Below are 27,566 nucleotides of genomic sequence, written 5' to 3' on the forward strand. Positions count from 1 at the left end.
TTATAAGCTACTGCAGCACCATTGTATGTTGTGGTGCAACTGCATTTTACTATAAATACTCCTGTACTCTCTGATTAATGCAATAACAAGATTCTATTTTTCTAGTTTCATAATATGGTATCAGATTTTCCCTCAAGGGAAAGTTTGTTACGATCCTGTAACCGTTTTCCGTTGTGCCTTGTGGATGAAGTTTGTTGAATCTTCATCTTCTTCCTTCGATTTCCGCCATTGACGTTGCTTCATTTGCAGCGATTCTCGTTGATTTCTCGTTGTTTTTGTGAAGAAGCTTTGTGTTCTTCTTCGTTATTGAGTTGATTTTACTCAATTTGAGTTTCTGTTATCGTTTTTGATCTTCGCCATTACTGCACCTTCTTCCTCATCCTTTCATTTGCATATACTCTGTTTTCGCCATGGTGCGCAATAACAATCAACAACAATCACAGTCTGATTCTGAATCTGCGTATTTCGTTCATCCAAGTGAAGGACCAAATTCTGTAGTTGTTTCTCCAAAGTTCAATGGATCAACTATCTTTCATGGAGTCGCTCTATGCAACGTGCTTTAGGAGCTAAAAACAAGCTTCCTTTCATCAATGGAACCTTACCTGAACCAGATCATGATGATCTGAACCGTAATGCGTGGGAACGTTGTAATCATCTCGTTCATTCATGGCTTATCAATTCGGTTTCAGATTCAATTGCACAAACACTTGTCTTTCATGATAATGCTTTTGAGGTTTGGGAAGATTTGAAAGAACGTTTCTCCAAAGTTGATAGAATTCGCATTGCTCAATTGAGAACTTCCCTTCACACATTGAAGCAAGGTAACAAATCTGTATTGGATTATTTCACAGAGATGAAGGCTTTGTGGGAAGAATTGCACTCACATAGGCCCCTTCCTGCATGTCATTGTCCTTATGCTTGCAAGTGTGACGCTGTGAAGTTACCTAAGACCTATAGGGTTGAAGACCAGATTATTCAATTTCTCACTGGTCTCAATGAACAATTTTCAGTGGTTAAGACTCAAGTTCTTTTGCTTGATCCTCTTCCTACACTGAACAAAGTGTTTTCCTTGGTTATTCAAGAAGAGAGCAATAATGCTTCTGCTCCTGCTATGGTGACTCTTGATGATAGCAGTGTCTCTATTAATGCTTTTGATGCCAGAAAGTCTCAGGGGCGTGGTAAAGGTGGATACAATAAGCCTACTAGACATTGTACTTTCTGCAACAAAACTAATCACACTGTTGATTATTGTTATCAGAAGCATGGATTTCCCAATGTGAATAAGCAAAATTCACAGGTCAATGCCTCTTCTGGTGATGTATCTGAAGTCAATATTTCTGCTGGTGTATCTGGTTTGTCTCAAGATAAGGTGGATCAACTTCTAGCTTTATTGCAGCAGGCAAACTTGCTTTCCTCAGCTTCACCTTCAACTCCTAGCACTGCCAACAATATCAGTGCCTCTCCTCAAGTCTCTTCCAGCTATGTTGTTCCTTCCTCAAGTACTTCTGCAGGTATAATCAATGCCACTTCTCCTTTTTTGTCTGAATCATATTGGTTAATTGACTCTGGTGCTAATGAGCACATAAGTTGTAATTTGAATTTGTTTAGCTCATATCATGCTATTTCTCCTGCAAATGTTACTTTGCCTAATGGATCTGTTGTCACTGTCACTCACTCTGGCAATATTCAATTCAGTCCTCAATTTTATCTTAATAATGTTCTATATTCTTCTTCATTTAAACTCAATCTCATGTCTGTAGCCAAAGTGTGTGAATCATTGTCTTGTTTCTTTAAGTTTTCACCTGACCAATGCATCATACAGGACTCCAAATCCATGAAGATGATTGGTTTGGCTAGTCAGCAGGATGGATTATACAAGTTCCATGCCTCATCTGTTTCTGCAAATAAAGTGCAAGCTAGTTTAGCTTTATCTGTTTCTTGTACTCCTAGTACTATCATTCCTAATAAAGCCATTTGGCATTTTAGACTTGGACATCTTTCTCATCAAAGATTGAATATGATGTCTTCTTTGTATTCAGATATTGTTTCAGATAATAAAAACTCTGTGTGTGATATTTGTCAATTTGCTAAGCAAAAGCATTTACCTTTTTCATTGAGTACTTCTAATGCTTCCTTTAATTTTGAACTGTTACACTTAGACATTTGGGGTCCCTTATCAGTTTCATCCATACATGGTCACAAATATTTTCTCACTATTGTTGATGATCATAGTAGATTTTTGTGGATAATCTTACTCAAAAATAAATCTGAAGTGTCTCATCATGTTAAATCATTCATTACTTAATTTTATGTTACGATTTCTTTATGAATTTTTGGATGATGCTAATTTCAATATCAAATTGGTCCATGCCAAATTTCACAATCAAATTGGTTCCTATCAAATTTCACTATCAAATTGGTCTCTACATACATGGGAGGTGGCGTGGACCAACGCATCAGTATTTAATAGTGTACGTCAACGTGTCTAACGTATGAACTTGACATAGGGATTTATTTGATAGATGTGAAGCAAATCAAGGGATTAATTGCCTATTTTGAAAAATTCAGGAACCAAGTTGAGCGAAGAATACACACATTCAGGAAGAATGAAGTAGCCTATTCACTCAAAATAATACACTAACAATGAACCTTTGTCTATAAAAGAAAATCGAACATAAAATTAAGTAATTTATGTTGGAATTTTTTCACTCTAAAAAGAAGTTTGATATAAGATTAGTATAAAATTATTGGCTAAAACCCACTTTTTGCCCCTAAGTTTGCAAAAGTTGCGATTTTGGCCCCCTATTAAAAGAAATGGCAATTGTGACCCCCTATGTCTAACCCCTTTTGCAAAACCTCAATTTTAACTTGGTCAATCCTACTTGTCATGCCAACTGTGTATTTTTTAATTAAAAAAAAAGAAAAAGCCATGCGTGTAATTAGAAAAAAAAATGAAAAATGGAAGGAAAATATGGAGAGGCACGTGAGGTATCTTCTTCTTCCCTTCATTCATCATCAATCTCCTTCATGCTCTTAATCTAACAATTGATAAAACCCAGAAATTCTTCCTCTTATCTTCTTCAAACTCTCTCTCTAACAACTCAATCCTCACCTCTTCTTCTATCAAAGCTCCATGCTCCATTGATGCTTTCTTCATCCTTATTTTAAAATTGGGCAACCAGGGTGCTTTCTTCATCTTTATTATTCCCAAAAAACTTATTTTTCCTATACCCTTTTCCAATTCCAATTCCAATTCCAAAGCAGTAGCAAAAAATTATAAACTCAGATGGGGTTTCTTCCAACACGATCTGACAATTATTTATCAACCCCTCTGTCAACGAACCAGCCCCGCAATGTGTTACGAAGAAACCAACAGACGAATGTTCCAAAATCAATTGTTGTTGTATCCATCCACTATGAACAATACCTTTTTCCTTAACCCTTTCTTCAAACCCTACTGGAAAAGCATCTTCGACTGTCTCAAAACCAATAGGAGGTTTAAGAATAGCCAAAAACGGATAACCTGTTAACTCAAGTCCTAACAACAATTCATGAAACTGCTTTTGTGATAATTTAGATTCACTTCCAAATGCACAATAAACTAATGAACCATCCCTAAACCCTCCAAGCCAAGAACCCCATTTTTCATCTAAAACAGTTTTAGGTGGTTCAGGTAAAACAGGTCCTGAAAGAAGCACAGGCTTACCAAATTCTTGTTCTAAGTAATCAACATAAGGCCCTTCAATTTCTCTACACCCTTTGAACCCAATTTCATCACTTAAGCTTAAACCATTATAGATCCTATCATAGAAAAAAATTCCACTACCAAATTCCAATTTTCTTTTCAAAGCAAGGTGCTTTGCTTCATAGAATAAGGATGAAGATGAGAAAGACAATCAAAGAGTGAGAGAGATGAAGGTGAGGGAGAGAGAGAGGTGGTGGTGTGTGTTCATATTTTTCTTTTCCTTTTTTCCTCTCACGTGCAACTTCATTTCTTTCCTTTCCTTTCTCATTTTTTTAATTCAATTGATAAACATGTGGATTTTTATTTTATTTTTAATTCAAAATATACACATGTGGCATGCCATTCAGCGTTGACCAAGTCAAAATTGAGGTTTTATAAAAGGGGGTAGACATAGGGGGTCACAATTGCCATTTTTTTTAATAGGGGGCCAAAATCGCAACTTTTGCAAACTTAAGGGGCAAAAAGTGGGTTTTAGCCAAAATTATTCTTGTTAGATAATTAATCAGTTATTGGACTTATGTTATTGGGTAATTTTTGTTTCTAAGTTAGTAGAGTCCATTAGCTATTCTTGTATATTAGGGATTTACTTTTTCCATCCTACCACCTTCTCGCGCTTCCTATGTTTTTAACGAAAATGTATATGTGATTTTCGGATTTTAGAATCCAAATTGAGTTTTTTCTTTGTTATGGGGTGAAAAAATGAATTTTTCACCACTTCGGATTTTATAATCCGAAAACCTCAAAAAAAAATGGGCGTGTTCCTTGCTTTTTTCGGATTATAGAATCCGAACACCCCTTAAACACCCTTTTTTAGGGGAAAAAATAGTTCTGGTTATATAATCTGAACTGTATCATCACAAATTCCGAGTCTGTTTGTAACATGGATAACCAGTTTAAGGACAATATTAATCTTCCTAACTCTCATCCTTCTGTTTTAGGTCATTGTTAGTCATTTCTTAATCAAAAATCCAATTTTTGGGCTATTTGATCATATTGCACTGAAACTTCTATGGAAAATCAGAAGAAAAAAAAATCAAGGATCAAGACACTCGTAGAAGGGACTTATTACGGGACTCCGTCCCTCAAAATCCAAAATTCCATCATTTAGACCCATTTTTCATTTTTTTAAAAAATTTTCATTTTCTCAGAAAAATCTGAAAAATGTTGCATTGGTTTTATTTGATTTTTAGAATTTTTTGTTGGTATTTTTATATTTTTATGATTTTATTTGACAGCTTTTTATCATTTTCTACTTTGTTTTTTGGTTGTTTTTAAAAGCAAAATAAAAAACTGCTGAAATATGAGAGACTTTGATTTCTGATTATACATGAGCATATTTCGAATTCACTACAACATTTTAGATCTACCACAACGCCTAATTTTTTGAAGGTAAAAAAAATGTCCTCGTAGAGTATAAAAGGAAACGGTTGTGACATCCTGTTGTGGCAGCGTAAAAAATTGTATAGAATTTTTCTAAACCGCTCAAAAGCGTCTGCGTATAGTATAAATTGTAATTTTTTAATATTTTAATAAAAATTATGTACCAATCCGTTCTGTTATCATTCCAAAATAAAAAAAAATAAAAAAATAAAATATAAACAACGTATATGATATAAAATTAGGCTCCTAAAAAAAACAAATCATATAAAATTAGGCTGACTCGGTTCCTAAAAAAAACGCAGGCTCAGATTCAATTGATGCGCGAATACTACCATATCTTCCTTCTTCGTCAGATTCCCCTGCAAACCGAGCTTGACTCCAGAACCCTAAATTTTCATGAAGACAAAAACAAATTTAACGAGCCCTAAATTCCTCTGGCCCTTTTCTCAAATCTCTTCTCAATTTCACTATTGCAGACTAAAGAACCATTTATTTTCAATTTCAGAGATATATTTGTATGTTGTTGTCGGAGAAGTGTAGAGACGAGAAAGTTTAGAATCGCTTATTCCAATCTCTCCTCTCACTTTTGTTGTTCTTACTCTTGTAGTATCTTGTACGATACTCACACACCCCAAATCTCTGGTCTCTGCTCTTTCGGCTGTGCACAAAGGTGGCGATGAGTTTCGATCTTGTTTACGGCTGTTTGGTTTCTCTTCTGACACTGGTTTTCTTTTATTCAAAAAGGTATCATCGTTTGCAGCTATCTTTTTTTCTTGTTGCCGCTGTTCAGTATAGAATCATAATTATTCTGGCTCTCATTTACACAATTATTACTCTTCTGGTAATTTTTGGGTATTTTCATTGCCTTTTATTTTTGGTATTGTTTGATCAAATTAGGTTTTTTATTTTTTCTTATTGTTAGGGTAATGGTAGATGGTTGCGAAAATTAAGTGTATTTTCCAAGCTACTATGTTTCAGATTGCTTCTATGACTCGTTTATGACTGGATGAACTTGTTTAGTTCATAATTATAACTAATAAGTGATGTAGACCTGACCACTATCTGCTGTGATTATAGCTTTTATTGCCTCCGTTCAATAGAGTTTTAGGTTTTTACTTTATCTAATTTAGACTGTGTTGGATTTTCTTTGTTTTTCTATCTGGTATTGGTGAGTTGCAATTTGTTTTTCTATCTGGTGTGTTGACCTTTGTTGTTCAATTTTTTTTTCTTCTTAAAATATTGATGAAAATGTTTGTTTTTTTTTTGTTGTCTATGTTGCTCAATATTGTGATATACATGTGCTTCATTTGATTATGGTTGAAATTAATAATAACAATGTTAAATTATGAATATGATCAATCTGGTGAATTGTAAATTGTTTCAAATTGATTTTTCTCTCTTATTTATGTTTTTCGGCTGAGGTTCTATTTCATGGATCTTAACAGAAATAATAACTCATGTAAGTTTGAGATAGCTGTTGTGAAAGTGAAAAGATTGATACTCTTTGTTGATTGGATGGCGTTGATGGGACGAAAGTAGATTTCGAGGATAGTCAAGAATGGTTTGAACTCTTTGAGAAGGTATATATATGGTTTCATCTTTGTAATTTTATTTTTTTGAGCTGGTAAATGGGTTATTGAGTTTGTTTTTGTTGCATCCAAAGAATTGTTTGATCTCTTTGAGGAAATCTAATTAATTTCCCCATGGCCACTAATTTATCATTGTCTAGCCATTTTGGCCAAGGCCCGTATAACTTTCTCTTATCTTATAAGTAAAAGAATTAGTTTGGACAATAGTAACAAAATAAGTTAAGTTAGTTTAAGTATGTTATGAATCTCAATTCTCAAATGAACTATAACAACCTATCCCTACACATACTCATTAATAGTAACAAATTCACTTAAGTTAGTTTAAGTGTGCTGAAGAACAAAGTTGTGCTTCTGTATACCAATGACATTAAGCTAGTTTAACATGTTTGTGTCTTAGTGACATGTTTGTTTTGCTTCTATATACAATCAATGTACGTGGAATTGAAGCACTATATTCTCTCTTTAAAAGGTCAATAATGTTGTGATAAAAAATGATACAATCAACAAGGTGTATATATTTTTCACTAGATAACTTGCGGTTTGGTCATATCATTAACCTTTTCTTTTTGTTTATTGAAGATTTTTTTTTATCGATTTGATTGTTATTTTTTTTTTTATAACAAGATTTGTTTGTTATTTTCAATGTGACAATGATGATTGATAACTTGTCTTAAGGTATACTGTACATTAATGACACAAGTCCTTTATTTTGAACAATGTTATTTTCATACATATATGAATGACATATTGATGAGAAAAATGACACTTCTAATTTCAAAGCTTGTATGCTATGTTGGACAGGATTTAGTATGAAAATGGATTATTTTTGAATGAGAATGATTTTTGGGGCAGAATTGAACAAAAACATAAAAAATGGGGTGCAACACTCTCTTCTTCTATTCCGTGAAGTAATGATAAGCCAAAGTTAGATGATCACCACAAGAAACTTGGTTTCTTGATAAGATCTATATTTGGTCCAGTCTAGAACCCAAAATAGTAATGCTTTCAATTTCATACAATGTGAGTTTTTTATTTTATTTTATCAAAATTCATCTAATTCCTTTCAACATTTGCACCCCCTGTGTATACGTAATAGGCTGCAATTATGAATTACAAACATGGAATAATGAACTAATTAATCGTAGGTGGCTGATTGATGCAAAGAAAGTGTTGCAATTTAATTGGTTTTGAATTAAGGTGGCTGTATCAATGCTTGTGGTTACATATTCATTGACTCCTTGAATTGTGTTGACTGCATATATATTGGCTGTTACTTTTTGAAAATCTGCAACGCCCTCTCTCCTTCTAATTACGCTCTTTAATTCTTCATATTGATTCATTTGCACCTCTTTTGATTCAGCCCATTATTTTAATAGAGTCCTCTATTTTAGCCCATTTTACGCCATGATGGAATCTGAATTTTCTCTTAAGAAGACTAAGTTTTATTTTGTTATGGGAGTTGCGTCTATGGTTTATTGTAGTTTACAAGTAGTTTCTGAAGTATGAAAACTGAAAAAGGAAATTGGAGGTTGGACCAATGAGTACTTCCACCATTTGTTCTCATAATGCTTTTATTGGTCGTTATAAGACTCATATCTCCATTGTTGCTTAGTATGGAGGACAATATACTTTTGTTTATGGTTCACCAGCTATGTTATAGTATTCTGTCAAATGTGAAACTTAATAATGTGTGAAGTGGAGCAGGTTTTGATGCAGCATGAGTTATGTGAGTGTATGTTAGTCAATAGAAGGCCTAGGTTCTTGATTGAGGACTTACTAATTTAGTATCTGTCTATATATAAGAATCAGATACATATGAAATCTCCCAACTGTCCTAATCTCTTTATTTAACAACTCACCACAACAATGGCTTGTATTGTCTTTTTGTCAAGTTTTTTGTTCAACAATTGGTGTAATATTGTTATTCCATCCTTTATACATTGGTATCTTTTTTCAAGTAACCAACTAGGTACTCCCCTTGTTCCCACCAGATATTCAATTTTGAATAGTATAACATTAGAACTTTATACATTTTTCTCTCCTTTCCTGACACAAAATAGAGATTCACTAATGATGCAAGTAGATACACGGGAAACAAACTTTACCCAAAATCACTTTCATTCATCTTCTGTTCATCCATTCCTCCTTTATTCTTCTCTTCTTTAACTTATTTTATTGAAGTCTTTTTGTTTTCTCTCCTACATTCATTTTCTTGGCGAGTTGTTGTTGTTGATATTGTTTTGCAGGTACCGAGATCCTAATCGCTAACTCGTACATTCTTCCCCTTTATGCGTTATTCACCTTTTGCATGCGTGTGTTTTGTTTAGGATGTGAATTTTTTTTCCTATTCTTTGGGTTCAGTTTATTGAGTAAATAAGATGTTCGAGTTTTTTGTTTGTTTTGAGTTCATCACATTTTGTGTTTTGAGTTTTGATTTCCGAAATAGTCTATGTTCATAAGTTCTTTTAATAGTGAATAAGTTTGTTTTATGGTTGTTTCACTATAAACTCACAGAATAGTAACAACTGTATTGCCTTATTGGCCGATAATCGATTTCTAAAAATTTGGTTGAGAATCATTTTCATTCAAATTTGAATTTCATAACTCAGTGACCTGGATGGTTTGTGTGCAGGCTTTGCCCATCTTTCTTCTTCAACAACAACTGCCAAAATGAATACACCAACAAGGTAACTAATCTTCAAGTTCAGATATCAAAGTTTACTTTTTTTTTTAGCATTAAATGATAGGTTCAGTTAAGTGAATGCAATTTTTGCTACAAGGTTTTGGTATCCGCTAATCTGAATTTTTGCAATTTGGGTTATTATTCTTATAGCAGAATCTTTAGGAATAAACCATTGCCAAATTGTGGATTGCCCAAAATAACATATTTCTACAATAAAAAAGGTACGATCCCCTGTTCTGCACTATTCTACACTGCTCACTTATGTATATAAATTGAAGAAGAACCTGTAATAGTGAAATATTGATACTTGCTCATTTTTGACAATGATAAGTTAAATTATAACATTCTTGATAAATTAAATTGAAAGGGTGTTAAATTAAGTTAGATTGAACATGGTTACATATCCCAAAATGGAGCACAACGCGCGACCCTTTGTGTTCGGGCACGGGTGTCCTACTTGCTATCATACGAAATGAAGGATAATAATAATCTCAGATATAATAGTTTAGTATAATCTATTGTTGTGTCTCTTTGGAAGGGGATGATTTGAAATTACTACATCAGTGTTTTGCATACATATTTTCAATTGGTCCATGAAGACACTATCATTTGTACATCTTACTTATTGAACATATTTCTTTTATTTTGTAGATGAATGAATATTGATGATATTAATGAAGAATTTCAAGATTTGGAAATACAAGAGTTGAAGACTGATGTTGATGTTTAAGTTTTTTTCTTTTTTTGAGGGGTTTATTTTGAATAATGTTATTTTTGATACATATGAATGATATATTATCGACAATTATTTCATTTTGTTATATAATTTTGATGGAACAATATTTCACTAAAATTATTGTTCTTAAAATCAAATAATGTATTTCTTTGACAAGAACAAAGTAAAAGAAGTAATAAAGATTTAATTCACATTCATTGTTTCTTTTAAAATAATTTATTCACAACGGTGCAAAATCGTTGCGGTAGCCTACTACAAGAAATGTTATAATGGAACTAAGAGAACGCTTTTATTATTAACAACGGTACAAAGTCGTTGGGGGTATCACACAAAAAACCGTTCTAAAATTAAATCTATTGCTACGGTTTTTTATTGGTGACGGCTCATAACCGTTGGTAATGTGAAATGCTAAAACCGTTCTCAAAAGCCTATCTTTGACTACGGTTTAACTTATGTCGTTGCTGTATGTGGAAAAATGCGTTCTAAAAGGATAAGACAACGCCTCGGTTTGCCACGCCCCGACAACCGTTCTGGTATCCTACGGGAACGGTTTTTTTATAATACGCAACAGATTTTTGGCGTTGCCGTAGGACGAAAATGTTGTTGTGATTATAAAATCCGAACTTACTTTAGATGTGTTCGAATTTTAGAATCCAAAATATCATGGACATTTTTGTAAAAATTATAGGACGCGTGAGAAGTATATTGGATGGAAAATGTAATAGCCTATATATTATCATGTAAAATTTATTTTCAAACGTTATGTCATTGTTATTCTAATTAAACACTATCCTTCTTTGTTGTATATTTCTCTCCTCCCTTTGAAACCTTATATTGTTAACGATTAAATTTAATTTATGTATATTATACTCTTTATCACTTCTAATGAAAGTCAGAATCAGAGATAATATTAGTTTTCATACAATTAACTAAAATCAATGTTTTTTACTCTCTAAATTATTCATCGCCATTAGCTTTTTATAGATTTGTTATGAGACTAATCTTTGAGTCGATAATATGACACTCAATTTTCGCATTCGCGTTATTGTCTCTCAAATGGACGACTTTAGAATTTGAACTTCTAAAATCGTCTACTTGAATTAGTCTTTCAATTTTATTTTAAAACAAGTGATGTTTCAAATCTCGAATGTTTAATTAATTATTTTTTCAACCATATCTTTAATAATTGGAGAGATAATTTAGAAAAATGTAATGTTATTAGAGAATAAAGTAGAGATATTTTAGTTTAAGTGCATATCATTCAACAGTTTTTCGATCCATGTTATCCCTTAAACATCAAGAGGTATGAAATAGGGGGAGTAGTTTTGTTATAAGGTAGATCTTTATAGAAAACCGTTGTGAACAGTTTCTTTCTAACACTCACTTATTAAGTCAAATTTATTGAGTCTCACACTTTAAAAATAGATCTCACATAGTGATAAAACATCATAGTTTCACCTAATAAGAGAGTAATGCTTCTGAAGCAAAATGATGATAGAAGTGTAGTAATTCACTTGAAAAATCTTTTTTTTTTTTTTTTATGTTTTATATCAACGTACCCATACCTTTATTTTTAAAAAATTTCCGTATTACATACCGGTACCCGTATTCGAACTACCGGGTACCATACCCATACCTATGCATCATAGTTGAACGAAACAAAAATTTAATAAATTGTCCATGGCTCCTAACGCAAATGGTAAAAATGTCAAAATCGTTTAGACCGTCATAATTGGAGTTTAAACCCCTAACATTTTCTATTTCGTCTATCTACCGAAAAAAATTATTACATTCATTTCCAAATTGGTATCCAAAATCTACACACATGTAAGTATGTAACTATTATCCTTCAGTATTGCATTATAATTTATGTACTGGATTAATTAAACCTCTTATATGCAGTTGTCTATCCATATGCGATGATTCTGATTATAACTTAATAGGAAGCACACTAATTAACACCGAAAAGCGCTCAAACTAGGCATTGAACCGTTGAGAAATCTTGATCATGGTTCAAGTGTTTTAAATCCAAAAAGAAAGAAAAGTATAAAACGAAACGATATTCAAAATCAACATTTGAAAGCTAATGTCCACAAGTCTTAGTTCAACTGAAAAATAATGTCAAAATTGTAAACTAGACATCATGGAGTTTAAACCGTTACTCCTCCATTATGTGGATAAGTTCTAAAGTGATTATTGGCATTTCCTCTATAAAAAAAAAACTTATTGAAAGTTGACATAGACATGATCCATCAAACTTAATTAGTTCTTGTTTGTAGAATCCTTAGCAGAATCAACAGCTCCTTGAGCCTTTGCCTGCATCTGCTGACCAGCCTACACATATTAAAAAATATATATATAAGCAACATTTTTACATTTAGGCCATGATTTTTTGCTATAAATATACATCATACAATGTTTTTTTTCAACTACAAATTGCTACCTCTTGCATTGATTCTTTGGCAGATTGAGCAGCATTGCTAGCCTTGTCCATCATGTTACTAGCCTTTTCCTATTATCCACACACACAAAAAAGGTTATTATACAAAATTGAGTGCATTAATATTTAGGTATTATTTGTCAAAATTATAAGCAAAATTCACTAACTTTAATTTATTAAAATTATTTGTCAAATACAACTAATTCACGATCTCATATAAAAAATAGACATTCTCAATAATTTATTTCATGAATAATTTATGAAAATAAGATAATCATATTGGAAACTAAAAATTACATTAATCAGGGATATTTTTTCCTCAAAAAAAAAATTAATCAGGGATATTTTAGAACTGACAATTATTAACCTTTCTTGTATTTAAAATCACTAAACATGAATATAATTTTTTTTATATTTGAAAAAGGGAGAAGATATGAGAGAAGATAAGGGAAACCTGGGTTTGGCCTTTGGCCTGTCCAGCATTGTAGCTTGCATTGTTAGAGTCCATCTTGTGAATATGAAATTAATCAACTGAATGAATTGAAGATTATAAGAAATATTTGAATGAAAGATTAATGTTGTGATTAATGTTGAGATTTAACTATATATATAGATAAAAGTTTCCCATGGATATTGCACTACTTGCGGTTCTTTGTGGTAGTGCTATTTTAGGGGAGTATATGTGAGAGAGATGTAGATCAGTTGACCGGGAAAACTTCCATTTACTATTTTCCAGGGTATCATTTGTGAACCACATGCAAAACAAATGTACTACAATGTTTGTGCAATATATTTTCAATAAATTAACAAAAAATAATAATTATGCATCACTTTTAAAATGTGTTTGGAATTTGGATCAATGATTGATAAATGTGATTCGGAATCAAACAAATTAAATTTTAGGAAAATAATTATGCTTAAAATTGAGGTTTTTCCCTTAACTCTCTATTTTGGATGAGGAATGTGTAATTTTGAATCAAAGAAGTAAGGCATCATGAGTAACGACTATTTCATCTAGAATCAAATATAAATTTGACTTTTTGTCAAAAAAAAAACATAAATTTGACTTAAACTTAAGGGAAATGTTAACCAGTGCCTGCGGGGCACTGGTTAATGAGTTAAATATAGTAGTATCTTCCATTGAAAGTTGTGTTGTCATTGCATTAAAAGCTTAAAAAGTGTTCTTTTTGACTTAAAATTTTCACTTTTGGCTTCCTTAACAAGTGCCCCGGGCACTGGTTAACATGACCCGAAACTTAATTACCAATGATTTAGCTCAAGTGATTGAGTTAAAACATCTAAGGAAGTTGATAATGAGATTCAAGGTTCTAATCTTAGCTACTAAGGTAATACAAGTGAATAGAGAAATTCATTTTTTATTTACCATCAATCTACTTCGTTCCTAAATTTTTTGAGATACTCAAAATAGTTTCTAAATTTGTTTCATTTCTAACAAATGAGTCTCTCCATCAATTTCAAACGTCAGACACACCTTACCTCCCACGTATGAAGGACCAATTTAATAATGAAATCTAACATGAACCAAATTGAGAGTTAAATTTGACATCATAAAAAAGAATATAAAAATTTTATCAAAAAACTCGTAACTTGCTCAAATATTAAAACAACATGAAAATTCATCTTCTCTTTTTTCTCATCAATCAACCTAACAACTTCAACCCATCGAATTCGAAAATAAAAAACTCCGTCTTTATCATCTTTCATCAATCTATGAATCTTTTACAGTGAGAGAGAAATTTAGATCTTAAAAAGCTTGAGGGAAATCGAAAGAAGCTAGAGTGACATAGTGAACAAGATGGAAACAAAAGCATAGAGGTCACTGATATCTTGATATAAAATATGAAGATTAGTTTAGGGGATTTTTGAACAAGATGGATTGCAGCCTGTCATTACTCCTATAACAACTACTGATGAGATTTTGGGACCAGACAATAGGAAAGTGCAATTTACTGTTGGCCCTAAGAACATGTCTGCTGCATGTTTGAAAGATTTTCAAACTTTGAGCAAATTTTTGGGGGTTGAACCAGATACTGATACTATCACCACTACGGATGAGGTGTTGGTCCCTGCTAAAGGAAAGGTGCAAGTTTCTGGTGGATCTAAAAATGTCTCGGCTCCTAGCATGAAAGGTGTGCAAATTTTGAGTAAGTCTTGGGGAGATGAGATAGACACAAACCCTGCAACTGATAGCACTATGGAACAAGATATTGACTCTGAAAATCTGCTGGCTGCTTTAAAATTTCCTCCTGATGCTAATAAGTATTTAGACACTCCTTTGGAGATAGGCAAGTTTACAAAACCTGGCAGGAAGACTAGAAAACCTAAGAGTCCTAATGGAAAAGGTTCTGGTGGCAGCTCAACTAGTGAGCACATCCAAACTCGATCCGAAAAGGGTGTAATTAAAAACAATCCCAAATATGTTTGAGTCATGGGATGTTTCTTTCTCTCCCTGACAGGGATAGATTAGGACTGTTCTTCTCTAGGTTGACCTAGTGTGTAGGCTTTTGGTTTTATTTTGTTTTCTCTTTTGGATTCTTTGATGTAACTGGTTCAGGCCATCTCCTGGTTTCTAATGCATTCTTAGCTTTATAAAAAAAAACATTTTTTTCATGAACATTCACTTCAGTTGTGAAAAAGATGGATTAATTCAACATTTGTTTATGAAGATTCATTTCAGTGTGCTTATACATCAAACGATCAAGTAATTTTAGGAAAAAAATGGGAAGCCGTTGGGTCGTGTTAATACATATAGCCTATCTATTTTTCATAATACTTGTTTGGATACAACCCTAAATCATAATTGATTAACTAATTTATATTTTAAAATAATTAATTGAGATGTATTTTTATGTGTGTGTCCATCAATGAGAAGATGAACTCAGGGGTAAAATGGTCATTTTTTATTTGTCTAAGACCCTCAAGGGTATTTTCATACGTTCACACCAAAATTTGATGAGTCAACAAGCCACTTAACCAACCAGAGATGTGGTTATCATTAACTGGGGTGAGGGACCAAATGTCAAGTGATTAATATTTATAGGTCAGATTTGAAAGGATTAACAAATTCATACACCAAAATTCTAAATGACCCATATTTATAGGGACTAAATGTATAATTCACACATTTGACGCAATCATACAATCTAGCTAGACCGTCAAATTAGTACTAGACGACCGACTTTTCAACTTTGATAAATTGAAGCCAAAATATAAGATCATATTGTGACTAACATTAATAAGATTCAGATAGAAAACTACATCATGTAAAGATGATGCAATTTAAGTTCTACTAACCGTGATATACTATATGATTTCCAAGAAATGGTGTTAACAATTTTTTATTTCTAATTACTGATTTGTTTTTGATGGATATTTGGCAAGTGAACCAAATTCGATAGAAGTAATGAATAATTGATCATGTAAAGATGATGCAATTTAAGTTCTACTAACCGTGATATACTATATGATTTCCAAGAAATGGTGTTAACAATTTTTTTATGGATATTTGGCAAGTGAACCAAATTCGATCGAAGTAATGAATAATTCGTTTCAACGAGGACCATTGTTAACTTTTACTTAGCAATTTCATTATAAAAAAAGATGTATAAAATTTATATTGATTTGCCCTAGGCAGTTGAGTTGTATTATAACATAAACGGATTAAAAACAATAAAAGATTGGTTTTAGAAAATGGAGAGAAATATGGTTAAGACCTTCGAATCCTCCGAAGCTCTCCTATGGTAATTTGCACTCCTAGTTCAAACGATGATTATTTAGTTTCACGACAGATTAACTTGGTAACTCTACCCAATCCCTTGACCTAGAATTCTCCTCGCAAGTGAAAACCTCTTAATCTCTTAAGTGAATTCGAAACCGTTGGAGGTATTAAAAGAACGTTAATCCCTATGTCATAACCTAATAATGATCTATCTCTAGCTTGATAACTTAGGTTAAACCTATTACCTAGTTCAGAGTTCAAAAGCCAAGGTCAACGGTCATTCAATCTATACGATCAATTTGCATATTCATAAAGCTAAGGTCAGTAGTCGATGATAAACATACAAAAAGCATTAAACAAAAGGTAATATGAATAAAGACTAAACTTTCATTGAAATTCAAAGAAGTTCAACAAATTAGTGTTCCCATAGGATTACATCAGATTCATCTCAAGCTTAACCACAAAGGAATTATTAGTTACTCATAGCTAAAGTATAAGCTAACTAACATAAGAAAAAGGATTCATACATGTAATGGATGTGAGTTGTGATGGTTGCCCACCAAATCTGCAAAGCTTCTGCTCCAAAATATGCCTTAGGTCTTAAAATTCGTGAACACTTAATCTGAAAACGCACTTTTCTATTTATAAATCATTCAAATTCGGCCCCCGAGCCATTAGAAAACGCGTCCTACACAGGTTAAATCGGCATCCGATTGATCCAATTCGGGGCCCGATTTTTTACGTATTGCACATGTCTTCTGGTGCCTGGAATTCGGTGCCCGAATGCACAAGTTTGGCGCCCGAATTAGCCTTTTGCTGGAAATCCGAAATCTTGGTTTTCTTGTGCTTTCAGCTCCTATTTTCTTGATGGATTGCCCTAAAAATTACATGAAAGATGTCTACAAAAGTAGTAATGACAGAGTGTCATCATTTTTCTTAAAATGAACCCTTTTATAAGTAATGTTTCGTTTTGTTGTGTATATGCTGGGCAGCAAGCAAAGGTTAAAACATATTGAGCTGCTGATGCAGAGAATAATGCAACATAGATGACTAATTATTACACTATAGTTAGTTAGAGTGTTTGAGAAGTTTGGTTAGACTTATTTACTCCAACTAATCTATATAGGTATATACGAACACTCACCATATCATTTCCATTATCTTTTCAATCTAGTTCAATATGAAACACAAAGATTATTCCTTTGTATCAACTTATCAAGTCTACTTCTCCTATGAAATCCATCTTCATCTCTTCGATCTTAAGATTCATAATACTAATTACAATAATGGATGATTATTTAAGATTTAGTTTCCCTTAAATAAAATGTTTTCAGCTGATTAATTTATTTTGCAAGAAGGTTTTATTATTTTTAAATATAATAATGTTACGTATTTATTGGTGAGTAGATTCAAGTTTCATATATGAATGAGATATAAATTTATTACATTGTCCACAACTCTTAACTCAAATGGTAAATATGTCGAAATCGCTAGGTCGGCGTTATAATTAGAGTTCGAACCCCAACATTTTTAATTTGTATATCTACCAAAAAATAAATTATTACAATCATTTCCAAATTGGTATCCAAAATTTAAACACATGTAAGTATTTAACTGTTATCCTTCAGTATTACAATATAATATATGTACTGAATTAATTAAACCTATTGTATGAAGTTGTCTATCCATATGTGATGATTCTGATTATAACTTGATAGGAGCACACTAATTAACACCGAAAAGCGACCGAATTAGGCATTGAATTGTTGAGAACTCTCAATCATGGTTCAAGTGTTTTAAATACAAAAAGAGAGAAAAGTATAAAACAATAAAATGAAACCTTATTCGAAAATCAATAATTGAAAGTTAATGCCACAAGTCTTCGTTTAACTGGAAATAAATGTCAAAATTGTAGATTAGACATCATGAATGGAGATCGAACTCTGACTCCTCCATTATTGCGGATAATTTCTAAAGTGACTATTGTCATTTCCTTAATAAAACATAAAAAAAAAAAAAAAATTGAAAGTTGACATAGACATGATCCATTAAGCATAATTAGTTCTTGTTTGTAGAATCCTTCGCAGAATCAACAGCTTCTTGAGCCTTTGCCTGCATCTGCTGACCAGTCTACACATAATAAAAACAGAAGATATAAGCAACATTTTTACATTTAAGCCATGGATTTTTGCTATAAATCTATATCATACGATATATTTTTTTTTTAACTACAAACTGCTACCTCTTGCATTGATTCTTTGGCGGACTGTGCAGCATTGCTAGCCTTGTCCATCATGTTGCTAGCCTTTTCCTATGATCCACACACACAAAAAAAGAAGTTATTATACAAAATTGAGTGCATTAATATTTCGATATATTTCTTTCTCAAAGATTTATTATAAGCAAAATTCACTAACTTTAATTTATTAAAATTATTTGTTAAATACAACTAATTCTCGAATTCATATAAAAAATTATTTCATGAATACTTAATTTATGAAAATAAGATAATCACATTGGAAAGTAAAAATTACATTTATAAGGGATATTTTAGAATTGACATAAAACAATTGTTAAACTTTCTTGTATTTAAATTCACTAAACATGAATATATTTTTTCTTATATTTGAAAAAGGGATAGATATGAGAGAAGAGAAATTAGGAAACCTGGGTTTGGCCCTTGGCCTGTCCAGCATTGTAGCTTGCCTGGTTAGAGTCCATCTTATCTTGTGAATATGAGATTAATCCACTGAATGAATTGAAGATTATAAAATAATTGAATTGATGAGATTAATGTTGAGATATAACTGTATATATAGGCAAAGTTTCCCATGGATAATGCACTACTTGAGGTTCTTTTACTCAAAATTTAGGCCACTAACATTTTCTTTGTTGTAGTGTTGAAGATGTTGTACTATTTTTGGGGAGTATATGTGAGAGAGATGTTGATCAGTTGACCAGGAAAACTTCCATTTACTATTTTCAGGGAATACTTCCATGACATAGTTTTGGTGCCATTGGTGTCATTGGGGAAATCTTGGCCATTGATGTATGTGGATGTGTGTGGGGATGTGTGTGTGATGTGTGTGTGTGGTGGAGATGCAAGCTATGGCACCAATGGCACCAAAGCTATGGCACCAAAGTGCTACTCCTATTTTCAAGGTTATCATTTGTGAACCACATGCAAAACAAATGTACAATGTTTGTGCAATATATTTTCAATAAATTGACAATAATAATAATAATTATGCATTACTTTTAAAATGTGTTTGTAGTTTGGATCAATGTTTTATAAATGTGACTCGGAATCAATCAAAACCGATTTTAAAAATATTTTTTAGCGTCAATATATTCCAAACGCTAATTAGCATCTACATTTAGATGCACTTCAAATAGTCCTTTAGCCTCAGTTTTAGCGTCCACTTTCGTAGAAGTTGTTTGAGTGTCAGTAGCTACCTAGTGTTTAGCTTCAAGGTTTTTATTGTCGTCACTTTTTCGGATGCTATGCTGACGCCAAAAGCTGTTGGAATTTTTGTCTTATAGCATCTTGTTTGCTGCTGATGCTAAAACCCATTTTTCTTGTATATTTTGGATGAGGCATGTGTAATTTTGAATCAAAGAAGTAAGGCATCATGAGTAACGACTATTTCATCTAGGATCAAATATTTACTTGACTTAAACTTAATTACCAATGATTTAGCTCAAGTGATTGAGTTAAAAAATCTAAGAAAGTTGATAGTAAGTTTCAACGTTCAAATCTTAGCTGCTAAGGTAATATGAGTGAATATACAAATTCGTTTTTTTATTTACCATCAATCAACTTCTTCCCTTAATTTTTGTGAAAAATTCAAATAGTCTCTAGCTAAATTTGTTTCATTTCTATCAAATGAGTCCCTCCATCAATTTCAAACATTAGACACACCGACTTAGACGATAAAATTCTAATGTGTCTATCCATGTCGCCTCCCACATATGAAGGGACCAATTTGATAATGAAATTTAACATGGACCAAATTGAGAGTTAAATTTGACCTCATCAAAAAGAATCTAAAAAATTTATCAAAAAATTCATAACTTCGTCAAATATTCAAAACTTCGTGAAAAATTCATTCTCTTTCATCATATTTATCAAACTCCCAAATTCATTCTCATCAATCAACCTAACAATTTCAACATCATCGAACTCCCAGATTAAAAAAAACTCAAATATTTATCGTCTTTCATCAATATATGAATCTTTTATAATGAGCGAGAAAATTAGAATTTTAAAAAGAAGCTGGAGGTAAATTGAAAGAAGCTAGAGGGCCAAAGCGAACAAGAGGGAAACAAAAGCAGAGAGGTCACTCATATCTTAATATAAAAATATGAAGATTTGTGAACATTCACTTCAGTTGTGCTTATGCATCAAACGATCAAGTACTTTTAGAAAGAATATATTTGAGAAGTTTTTTTTTTGACGTTAAAGACAATTTCATTAAAGAAAGTCTGGCAATAAATCAAATGCTAAGACTGCAGAAATACAAGGCGGAGTTTCTTCGATCCATATGCAATCTAAATTCTTAAGAGCATACTTAGCTAAATAATGAGCAGCTTGGTTGGCTTCACGCCTAACATGCAAGAAATTTAAACTACAAAAACTACCCTTAAAACTAATACAGTCTAGAATAATAGAGCCAACATAGTTGGGAGATTGTTGGTGAACATTCAACGCTGAAATCACATTAGAAGCATCTGATTCTGCTATAAGATTCAAAAAAGACATGTCTTTTGCAAATTTCAAACCCTTCCGCATAGCAAAAGCTTCTGCAACCTCTGAATCTGGTAATGAAAAGATTTGTCAGGAACTAGCACCAACAACAACACCTTCATTATCTCTCACCACAACACCAATACCCCACTTATCACCCTCTATCGGACCTGCTGCATCAACATTAAGCTTATAGAAACGACTAAAAGGAGGTGTCCAATGAACATCAGATATTGGCAAAATCGGACCCCCACTTAGTGTCTCCACCAACACCGTACTAGCACTCTTAAAATTCCCAATAGATCTATGTGCCTTTTGAATAATGGCAGCCACATCAACATCAATTCTCTCAAAACATTTCTTATTTCTAGCACACCATATCTCATAACACAAGGCCAAAACATGGACTATAATATCCTCATCGACATCAATAATATTTTCCTCCAACCACTTATGAAAAGGAACGTACCTGAAGTCATGCGAATTAAATACCACAACTAAAGAGGAAGCAAATCATATCTGCTTTGACCAATGACACTCCATAAAGAGGTGTGACATTGTCTCATTATGCTCCCCACAAAGAACACACAATGGATCGCTACTTATTCCTTTTTTAAAAAGATCATTTTTTTACTGGTAGTTTTTCATGTAGAATCCTTCAAGAAAAATGGATCTATCTTGGAATACTTTTTATTTTCCATAATTTTTTCCACATTTGGTCATTATTGTCCTGCATTGAGCTATGTGAGCCATCTGCTTCACGCCTTGCCTTTAAGAAATGGTATGAACTCTTCACAGAAAAAAAGCTGACCGTGAAGTACCCCACACAAATTCATCTTGCAATTGAGAGAAAGAAATTGGCAATTGAAGAATTTGTTGAGCTTCAAAAGGGGGAAAAATTTCATTAATTAAGGGAGCATTCCAACATCGAATATCATGGTGAATGAGATATGAGACAAACATAATATCACAATTAGGGGGTTTAGGGGACCAAATCTTGTGTCCATTTTGATAAGGAAGCCAATTATCCTCCCATACATTAATTAGACGACTGTCTCCTATTCTCCAAATACCACCTTTCTCAATAACATCCACTCGTGCTTGCAAAATACTTCTCCATGTACAACTTGGGCAGTAACCAGTTGAAGCTTTCAAGAAATTTCTTATAGGGAAATACCTTGCTTTCAAACACTGTGAGATCAATAAGTCGTCGTTGTGCATAATACACCAACCTTGTTTAGACAACATTGCAAGGTTAAACTCATGAAATGTTCGAAAGCTTATTCCACCCTTCTTTTTTTCTTTACATAATGTATCTCATTTAATCCAATGAATTTTGCGCTCACCTTGTTTGCTACCCCACCAGAACTTACTAATCATAGGAATAGCTTGGACCACTGATTTGATCAAAACTTCTCTCCCAGCAGTTGATAGAAAATTTTCTTTCCAACCTTTCAGCTTCTTCCACACCCTATCTTGGACAAAATTGAAAATCTGTTTCTTAGACCTACCAACAAAAGCAGGCATCCCCAGATGCTTAGAATGACACTCAACAACCTTAATTTGCATCCAACCTTGGAACAAGATTTTACGATCATCAGGTACATTTCGGCTAAAAGAGATTTCAGATTTTTCCAAATTAATAAGTTGACCAGAAGCAGATTGGTAAGTATTAAGAATTTCTTGAATGGTCTGGGAATCTTGAAAAGAATCCCTACCGAAAATTAGGCTATCATCTGCAAAAAATAAATGATTAATTTTTTGCGCTCCTCTAGCAATTTGAATTCCATGAAGGCCCTTTTCTGCTTGTGCCTTATTTAGAAGCCTAGAAAAAACCTCAGCACATAAGATAAATAGATAAGGAGATAAAAGGTCCCCTTGACGAAGGTCTCGTTGAGGATAAAACTTCTGACAAGAGCTTCCATTCAACAAAACAGAAAAAGAAACAGTGGAAATACAATTGAAAATCAAGTTCTGCCATTTCTGAGAAAAACTCATAGACTAAAGCACCTCAATCAAAAAAATTCCACTCGATACGATCATATGCTTTTGACATATCTAACTTTAAGGTCACACACCCCTTCTTGCCTTTTCTTTTTTTTTTCCTCATATGATGAAAAGATTCAAAAGCTAGTAAGGCATTAATTAATGGGAAATGTTAACTTGTGCCCTTAAGGCACAAGTTTAGAAGTCAAATATAGAAATAATACATTGGAACACGTGCATTAATTTTTATTGTTTTAATGAGTTGAATGCACAAAGTCTAAAGGAATATTTCTTTTTTTGGATTTCTTAACATGTGCTCTAAGGGCACAAGTTAACACCACCCTTAATTAATATATTTGAGAAGTTGTTAGGTCGTGTTAATACATATTTCCTATCCAACTTTGACTAATGTAATACTTTTTTGGACTCAATCCTAAATCATAATTGTTATACCCTAATTTTGGACCTAAAAATACTTATTCAAAATATTTTTCCATCTTGAATATATGTTTATTATTCTTGAAGAATTGCCAATTTGCTATTGTTTACACTGACATTTTACTCTGCTTTATCTCTCAATTTAGCTTTAAAAATCTTTTCAACTGTGTATTTGTCTATGTTTTCTTGCATTCCAAGTCATCCAAAAACATTGGTCTTGCATTTCAAGTCATTTGAATTGTCTCTGATCAATTGCATGTTCCTCTGCATCTTATTTCAATGTTATTTGCAAAATTCATGAAAAAGGGTATTTTAGTCATTTCCTGCATTCAAACTCATTTTAGTCCTTGAAAATTGTTTGTGTCTTTTCATTTGATTTGTATAAGTCCTTGTTTCACTCTCATGTTAAAATCCATTTCAAAAATTACATTTGAAGTCATTTCGAGTCAGTTTAGCCCCTAGGGGCATTTTAGTCATTTCCTATGTTAAAATTTCTTTCAATCTTTGAAAAATTGTCCCAGAGTCCTTTCATATGTTTGAATGAATTTTTGTTTAATTCCATGTTAAAATCCATTTCAAAATCACATCTGAAGTCTGTGAGTCAGTTTAGCCCCTAGGGGCATTTTAGTCTTTTCATATGTTAAAACTCTGCTTAATTTCTAAAAAAATTGTCTCTGGGTCTTTTCAATGTGCTTGTATAAATTTTTGCTTAAATTCCTTGTTAAAAAATCATTTTAAAAAAATTGCATCTGAGTCATTTCAAGTCGTTTTAGTCCCTAGGGGCATTTTGGTCATTTCACACGAAATTTTGACAGAGAGAGGTTACTTTAAAGTACCTCACTTAAGTAGTTGGTTCGTTTTAGTCCATTTTGTGTTTTTTATTGGTTTCACTTTACGTTTATTTCAAAATTACATTTTTTAATTCAATTTTATTATTATTTTGCATTTTGGTCCTTGTTTTAATTATTTTGCAGATTAGTCCATTTGTCCAAGTCATTAGTCCAGGCCAGGTGGCGCATGCTCATTGGTCCAAGGCATTACTGCATCAGCTATAAATAGCCCAGTCATGGTCAAGGGTCAAAGGACCCATTGATTGAATGCCAAATCATCAGAAACACTTTACAGATTCTCTCTCCACCAAAAAACAGATCAAACCATCAAGATTCATATGAACTTGATGAATTTCATCAAGAACACATGAATCTCAAACCCTAACAAACTCAATTTTTCCCAAAAACAACACAAATTTCCAGAATTCACCAAGATTCGACATCACAGAATCACCATCACCGAACAATAGCCCCAAATCACAAGATTCGAATCCAATTTCAGTCCCAAATTACAAGATTCGAATCCAATTTCAGTACCAAATCACACAAATTCGAATCCAGTAATTCCAGTACCAAATCACACAAATTCGAATCCAAAAATTCCAGCACCAAATCACAAATCCGAATCCAATTCCAACACTGAATCAGACAAGAACTCAGAGTACGAATTCGAACCACAAGCTACAATCTGAGTTCGTTACAAGATCGTAACAAACTCATCTAACTTGAAAGTCGAAGGATCAACACAAAGGATTGCAAGCTCAATGAACTCACAACACAACAAGAACAACACGCATCAGTGAAGCTCAAAGCTCAAAGATCCAAACCAATCCAGAGGCATCTCACTCTCCATCTTATATTCTTGGTTTCTATCTTTCTCACACTTTAAAATACATGCAAAAATTAGAATGTAATACTTAGGATTTTTTTTTTTTGTACTTTACTTTTATGCAATTTTAATTTCTTGCAAGACCATAGAATGTAAACTAGGGCATGATGTAATGGACAATGGACTCTAACGATGTACACCGACACAAGCACCGACACATACACACACATCACATAGATATTCTAGATGTATGCTTAGGATTGAATGTTTAGATGAATGCCTAGGATTTACACTTAGAAAAAAAATCATTTTTCAAATAAACATGAATAATATCACCCAAATCATTTTCTAAATAAACTTTGGGATCAAAATCCCATTGTATTTTCTCTTTATTTTCTTAATCAAATTTCAATGAAAATTAATCATACTTGACCTTTTTTCCAAAATCACTAATCAAACCTCACAATTTTACAATCTTATGCCCTTGAGGCCTCTCTCTCATTCTTCAAAATTCCAATTTTCAAACTTAAAATCAACCAACAAAAACAAAAACCTTTTTGGAAGAGAACTACGGTGGATTTGATCCCTTAAAAGGGTACGTAGGCAAGGAATCAAAATTCCTTCAATTCAAATAAAATAAAAAATTCAAACACATTCTTCTCCCTCCAATTCTTGACTTAGTAAACTCTTAGGTGTAAATATCATTTTCCAAATAGCATTTAAAAATAAAGCGCGCGCGTAGAAAGTAAAGACGGTTCCTATAGGTTACTATAGTCGTTATGGGTGCCTAACACCTTCCCGTAGCGAAAACAACTCCCGGACCTCGATTCTCAAGGGTTTTGCTTATTTTTCCCTTCCCAAGAAAAAATGAGATATCAATGGTTAAAAAGGTTCAAACGTAATCAATGTTTGACACCCGAAAACCAAGATAAAACAGCTGGCGACTTCACTGGGGACATTCGAGAGTTACGCCTAGTCTTTATTTCCACGCTTGCTCTTTCGTTTTTACTTACTTATTTTACTTGCTTTATTATGTGAATAAATGTTTAAATTCTTGCTAACGTGTGGGGTGAGAATATCAAAAGTCCTACACCCGGGCTGAGTGAACTCAGGATTTAGGGGGGATATAATCGACAATTCATTCCGAGGGTTGCCTCGTGTATTGGATTACGCGATCAATCCCACATAGCTAAGGCATTTTGGGGGTGATGTTGTCGGCGCGTGTTATCGCGTTTAGGCACTTTACTTCTAATTGTTCTATGACGCTATGAACCGTAGATAACCGAACCCATCCATGGCCATTTTCTAGGATGTAGTGCGGAGGCTAAACTGAGTGTTGTCTCGAGTTTTAGTCGTCACGCGATACTACACTCAAGTAAGACCTTCTTACGTATAATCATGGAGCGAGTGCTTGTCTCGTGGCACCATGATATACGTCGGAGAGGTTGCAACTTGGGAACCTTTTCAGAATCCGGTTGCTATTATCCAAAGCCCTAGTTTCACCGGACACCGTGTCCACCCATGACTCCTCGACTTTGAATTTCAACCCACCATGTTTTCTCCGTACTTGAACATAATCATGCATACATGCATACATGCATACATGCATAAACTTTTTTCCATGCATTTATCGAAGGGCTTAGACCAATTGAATTTGTAAACATTGTAGGAATGGGGAAGACTAAGTCCTACAAGTTCAAGGAAGTAGATTTGGCTAGTTTGAGAGATTTGGCACTCAAGATCGAGGATCCGACCGGTTTTCGACATCGTTACGGGGCTTTACTTACTCTTCTCCAGACTAATGTGGATGAGAAGCTTGTGCACACTCTAGTGCAATTCTATGATCGGGACTATCGGTGCTTCACTTTTCCCGACTTTCAGTTGGTGCCCACACTCGAGGCTTATTCTTGCTTGATGGATCTATTTATTGCTAAGGGGGTACCCTTCGCGGGACTTGAGAATCCTCCTACTCCATTGGTTATTGCTAAAGATCTCTATCTCAAGACCACCGATGTCTCCAAGAATCTTGTCACTAAGGCTCACATCCGAGGGTTCACTTTGGAGTATCTACTTGAGAAAGCCAACCTCAAAACCACTTGTCAGGACACTCTTGAGGCTATTCTTGCACTCATCATCTATGGGCTTATTCTCTTTCCAAATCTTGATGGCTTCGTGGATATGAATGCTATTATGATCTTCCACTCCAAGAATCCGGTTCCTACTTTGCTAGCTGACACATACCATGCTATTCATGATCGATCCGGCAAGGGTCGTGGATACATTCTTTGTTGTGTACCTCTCCTCTATAGGTGGTTTATTTCGCACCTTCCGAAGTCTTTCCATGATAATCTAGAGAATTGGTCTATTTCACAGAGGATCATGGCCCTCACTCCTAATGAAGTGGTTTGGCTCACTCCCGCTGCT

General features: G+C 33.3%; 2 protein-coding genes, 1 long non-coding RNA gene and 1 pseudogene across 4 annotated transcripts; 1 reads left to right on the plus strand and 3 right to left on the minus strand.

Annotated features, from left to right (window-relative positions):
* Positions 1-2,867: 2,867 nt before the first annotated feature.
* On the minus strand, positions 2,868-3,896 carry LOC146912876 (cyanidin 3-O-galactoside 2''-O-xylosyltransferase FGGT1 pseudogene; annotated as a pseudogene).
* A 1,381-nt stretch (positions 3,897-5,277) lies between these two features.
* On the plus strand, positions 5,278-10,250 carry LOC146912877 (uncharacterized). Of its 2 annotated transcripts, XR_015014850.1 has the most exons (4): positions 5,278-5,869; positions 6,571-6,705; positions 9,347-9,401; positions 9,551-10,250. It is a non-coding gene; the product is annotated as an uncharacterized LOC146912877 (long non-coding RNA). The 2 variants fall into 2 exon arrangements; XR_015014849.1 differs by having other exon boundaries at positions 6,571-9,401.
* Positions 10,251-12,208: 1,958 nt separating this feature from the next.
* On the minus strand, positions 12,209-13,155 carry LOC146912878 (uncharacterized). The gene is made up of 3 exons (XM_085716210.1): positions 13,028-13,155; positions 12,577-12,645; positions 12,209-12,467 (listed from the first exon to the last, which is right to left on the minus strand). Exons 1-3 carry the CDS (start codon positions 13,079-13,081, stop codon positions 12,396-12,398), a joined length of 195 nt encoding a protein of 64 aa, XP_085572336.1. The 5' UTR covers positions 13,082-13,155; the 3' UTR covers positions 12,209-12,395.
* Positions 13,156-18,133: 4,978 nt separating this feature from the next.
* On the minus strand, positions 18,134-19,208 carry LOC146912879 (uncharacterized). Its single transcript, XM_085716212.1, has 3 exons — positions 18,980-19,208; positions 18,555-18,623; positions 18,134-18,442 (listed from the first exon to the last, which is right to left on the minus strand). The coding sequence occupies exons 1-3, from the start codon at positions 19,031-19,033 to the stop codon at positions 18,371-18,373; spliced, it is 195 nt and encodes a 64-aa protein (XP_085572338.1). The 5' UTR covers positions 19,034-19,208; the 3' UTR covers positions 18,134-18,370.
* Between the last annotated feature and the right edge of the window lie 8,358 nt (positions 19,209-27,566).

The sequence above is a fragment of the Medicago sativa genome, chromosome 6 (assembly GCF_051527215.1).
Source record: "Medicago sativa cultivar Bolivia chromosome 6, Bolivia_mono, whole genome shotgun sequence".
In the NCBI taxonomy this organism is placed as follows: Eukaryota; Viridiplantae; Streptophyta; class Magnoliopsida; order Fabales; family Fabaceae; genus Medicago; species Medicago sativa.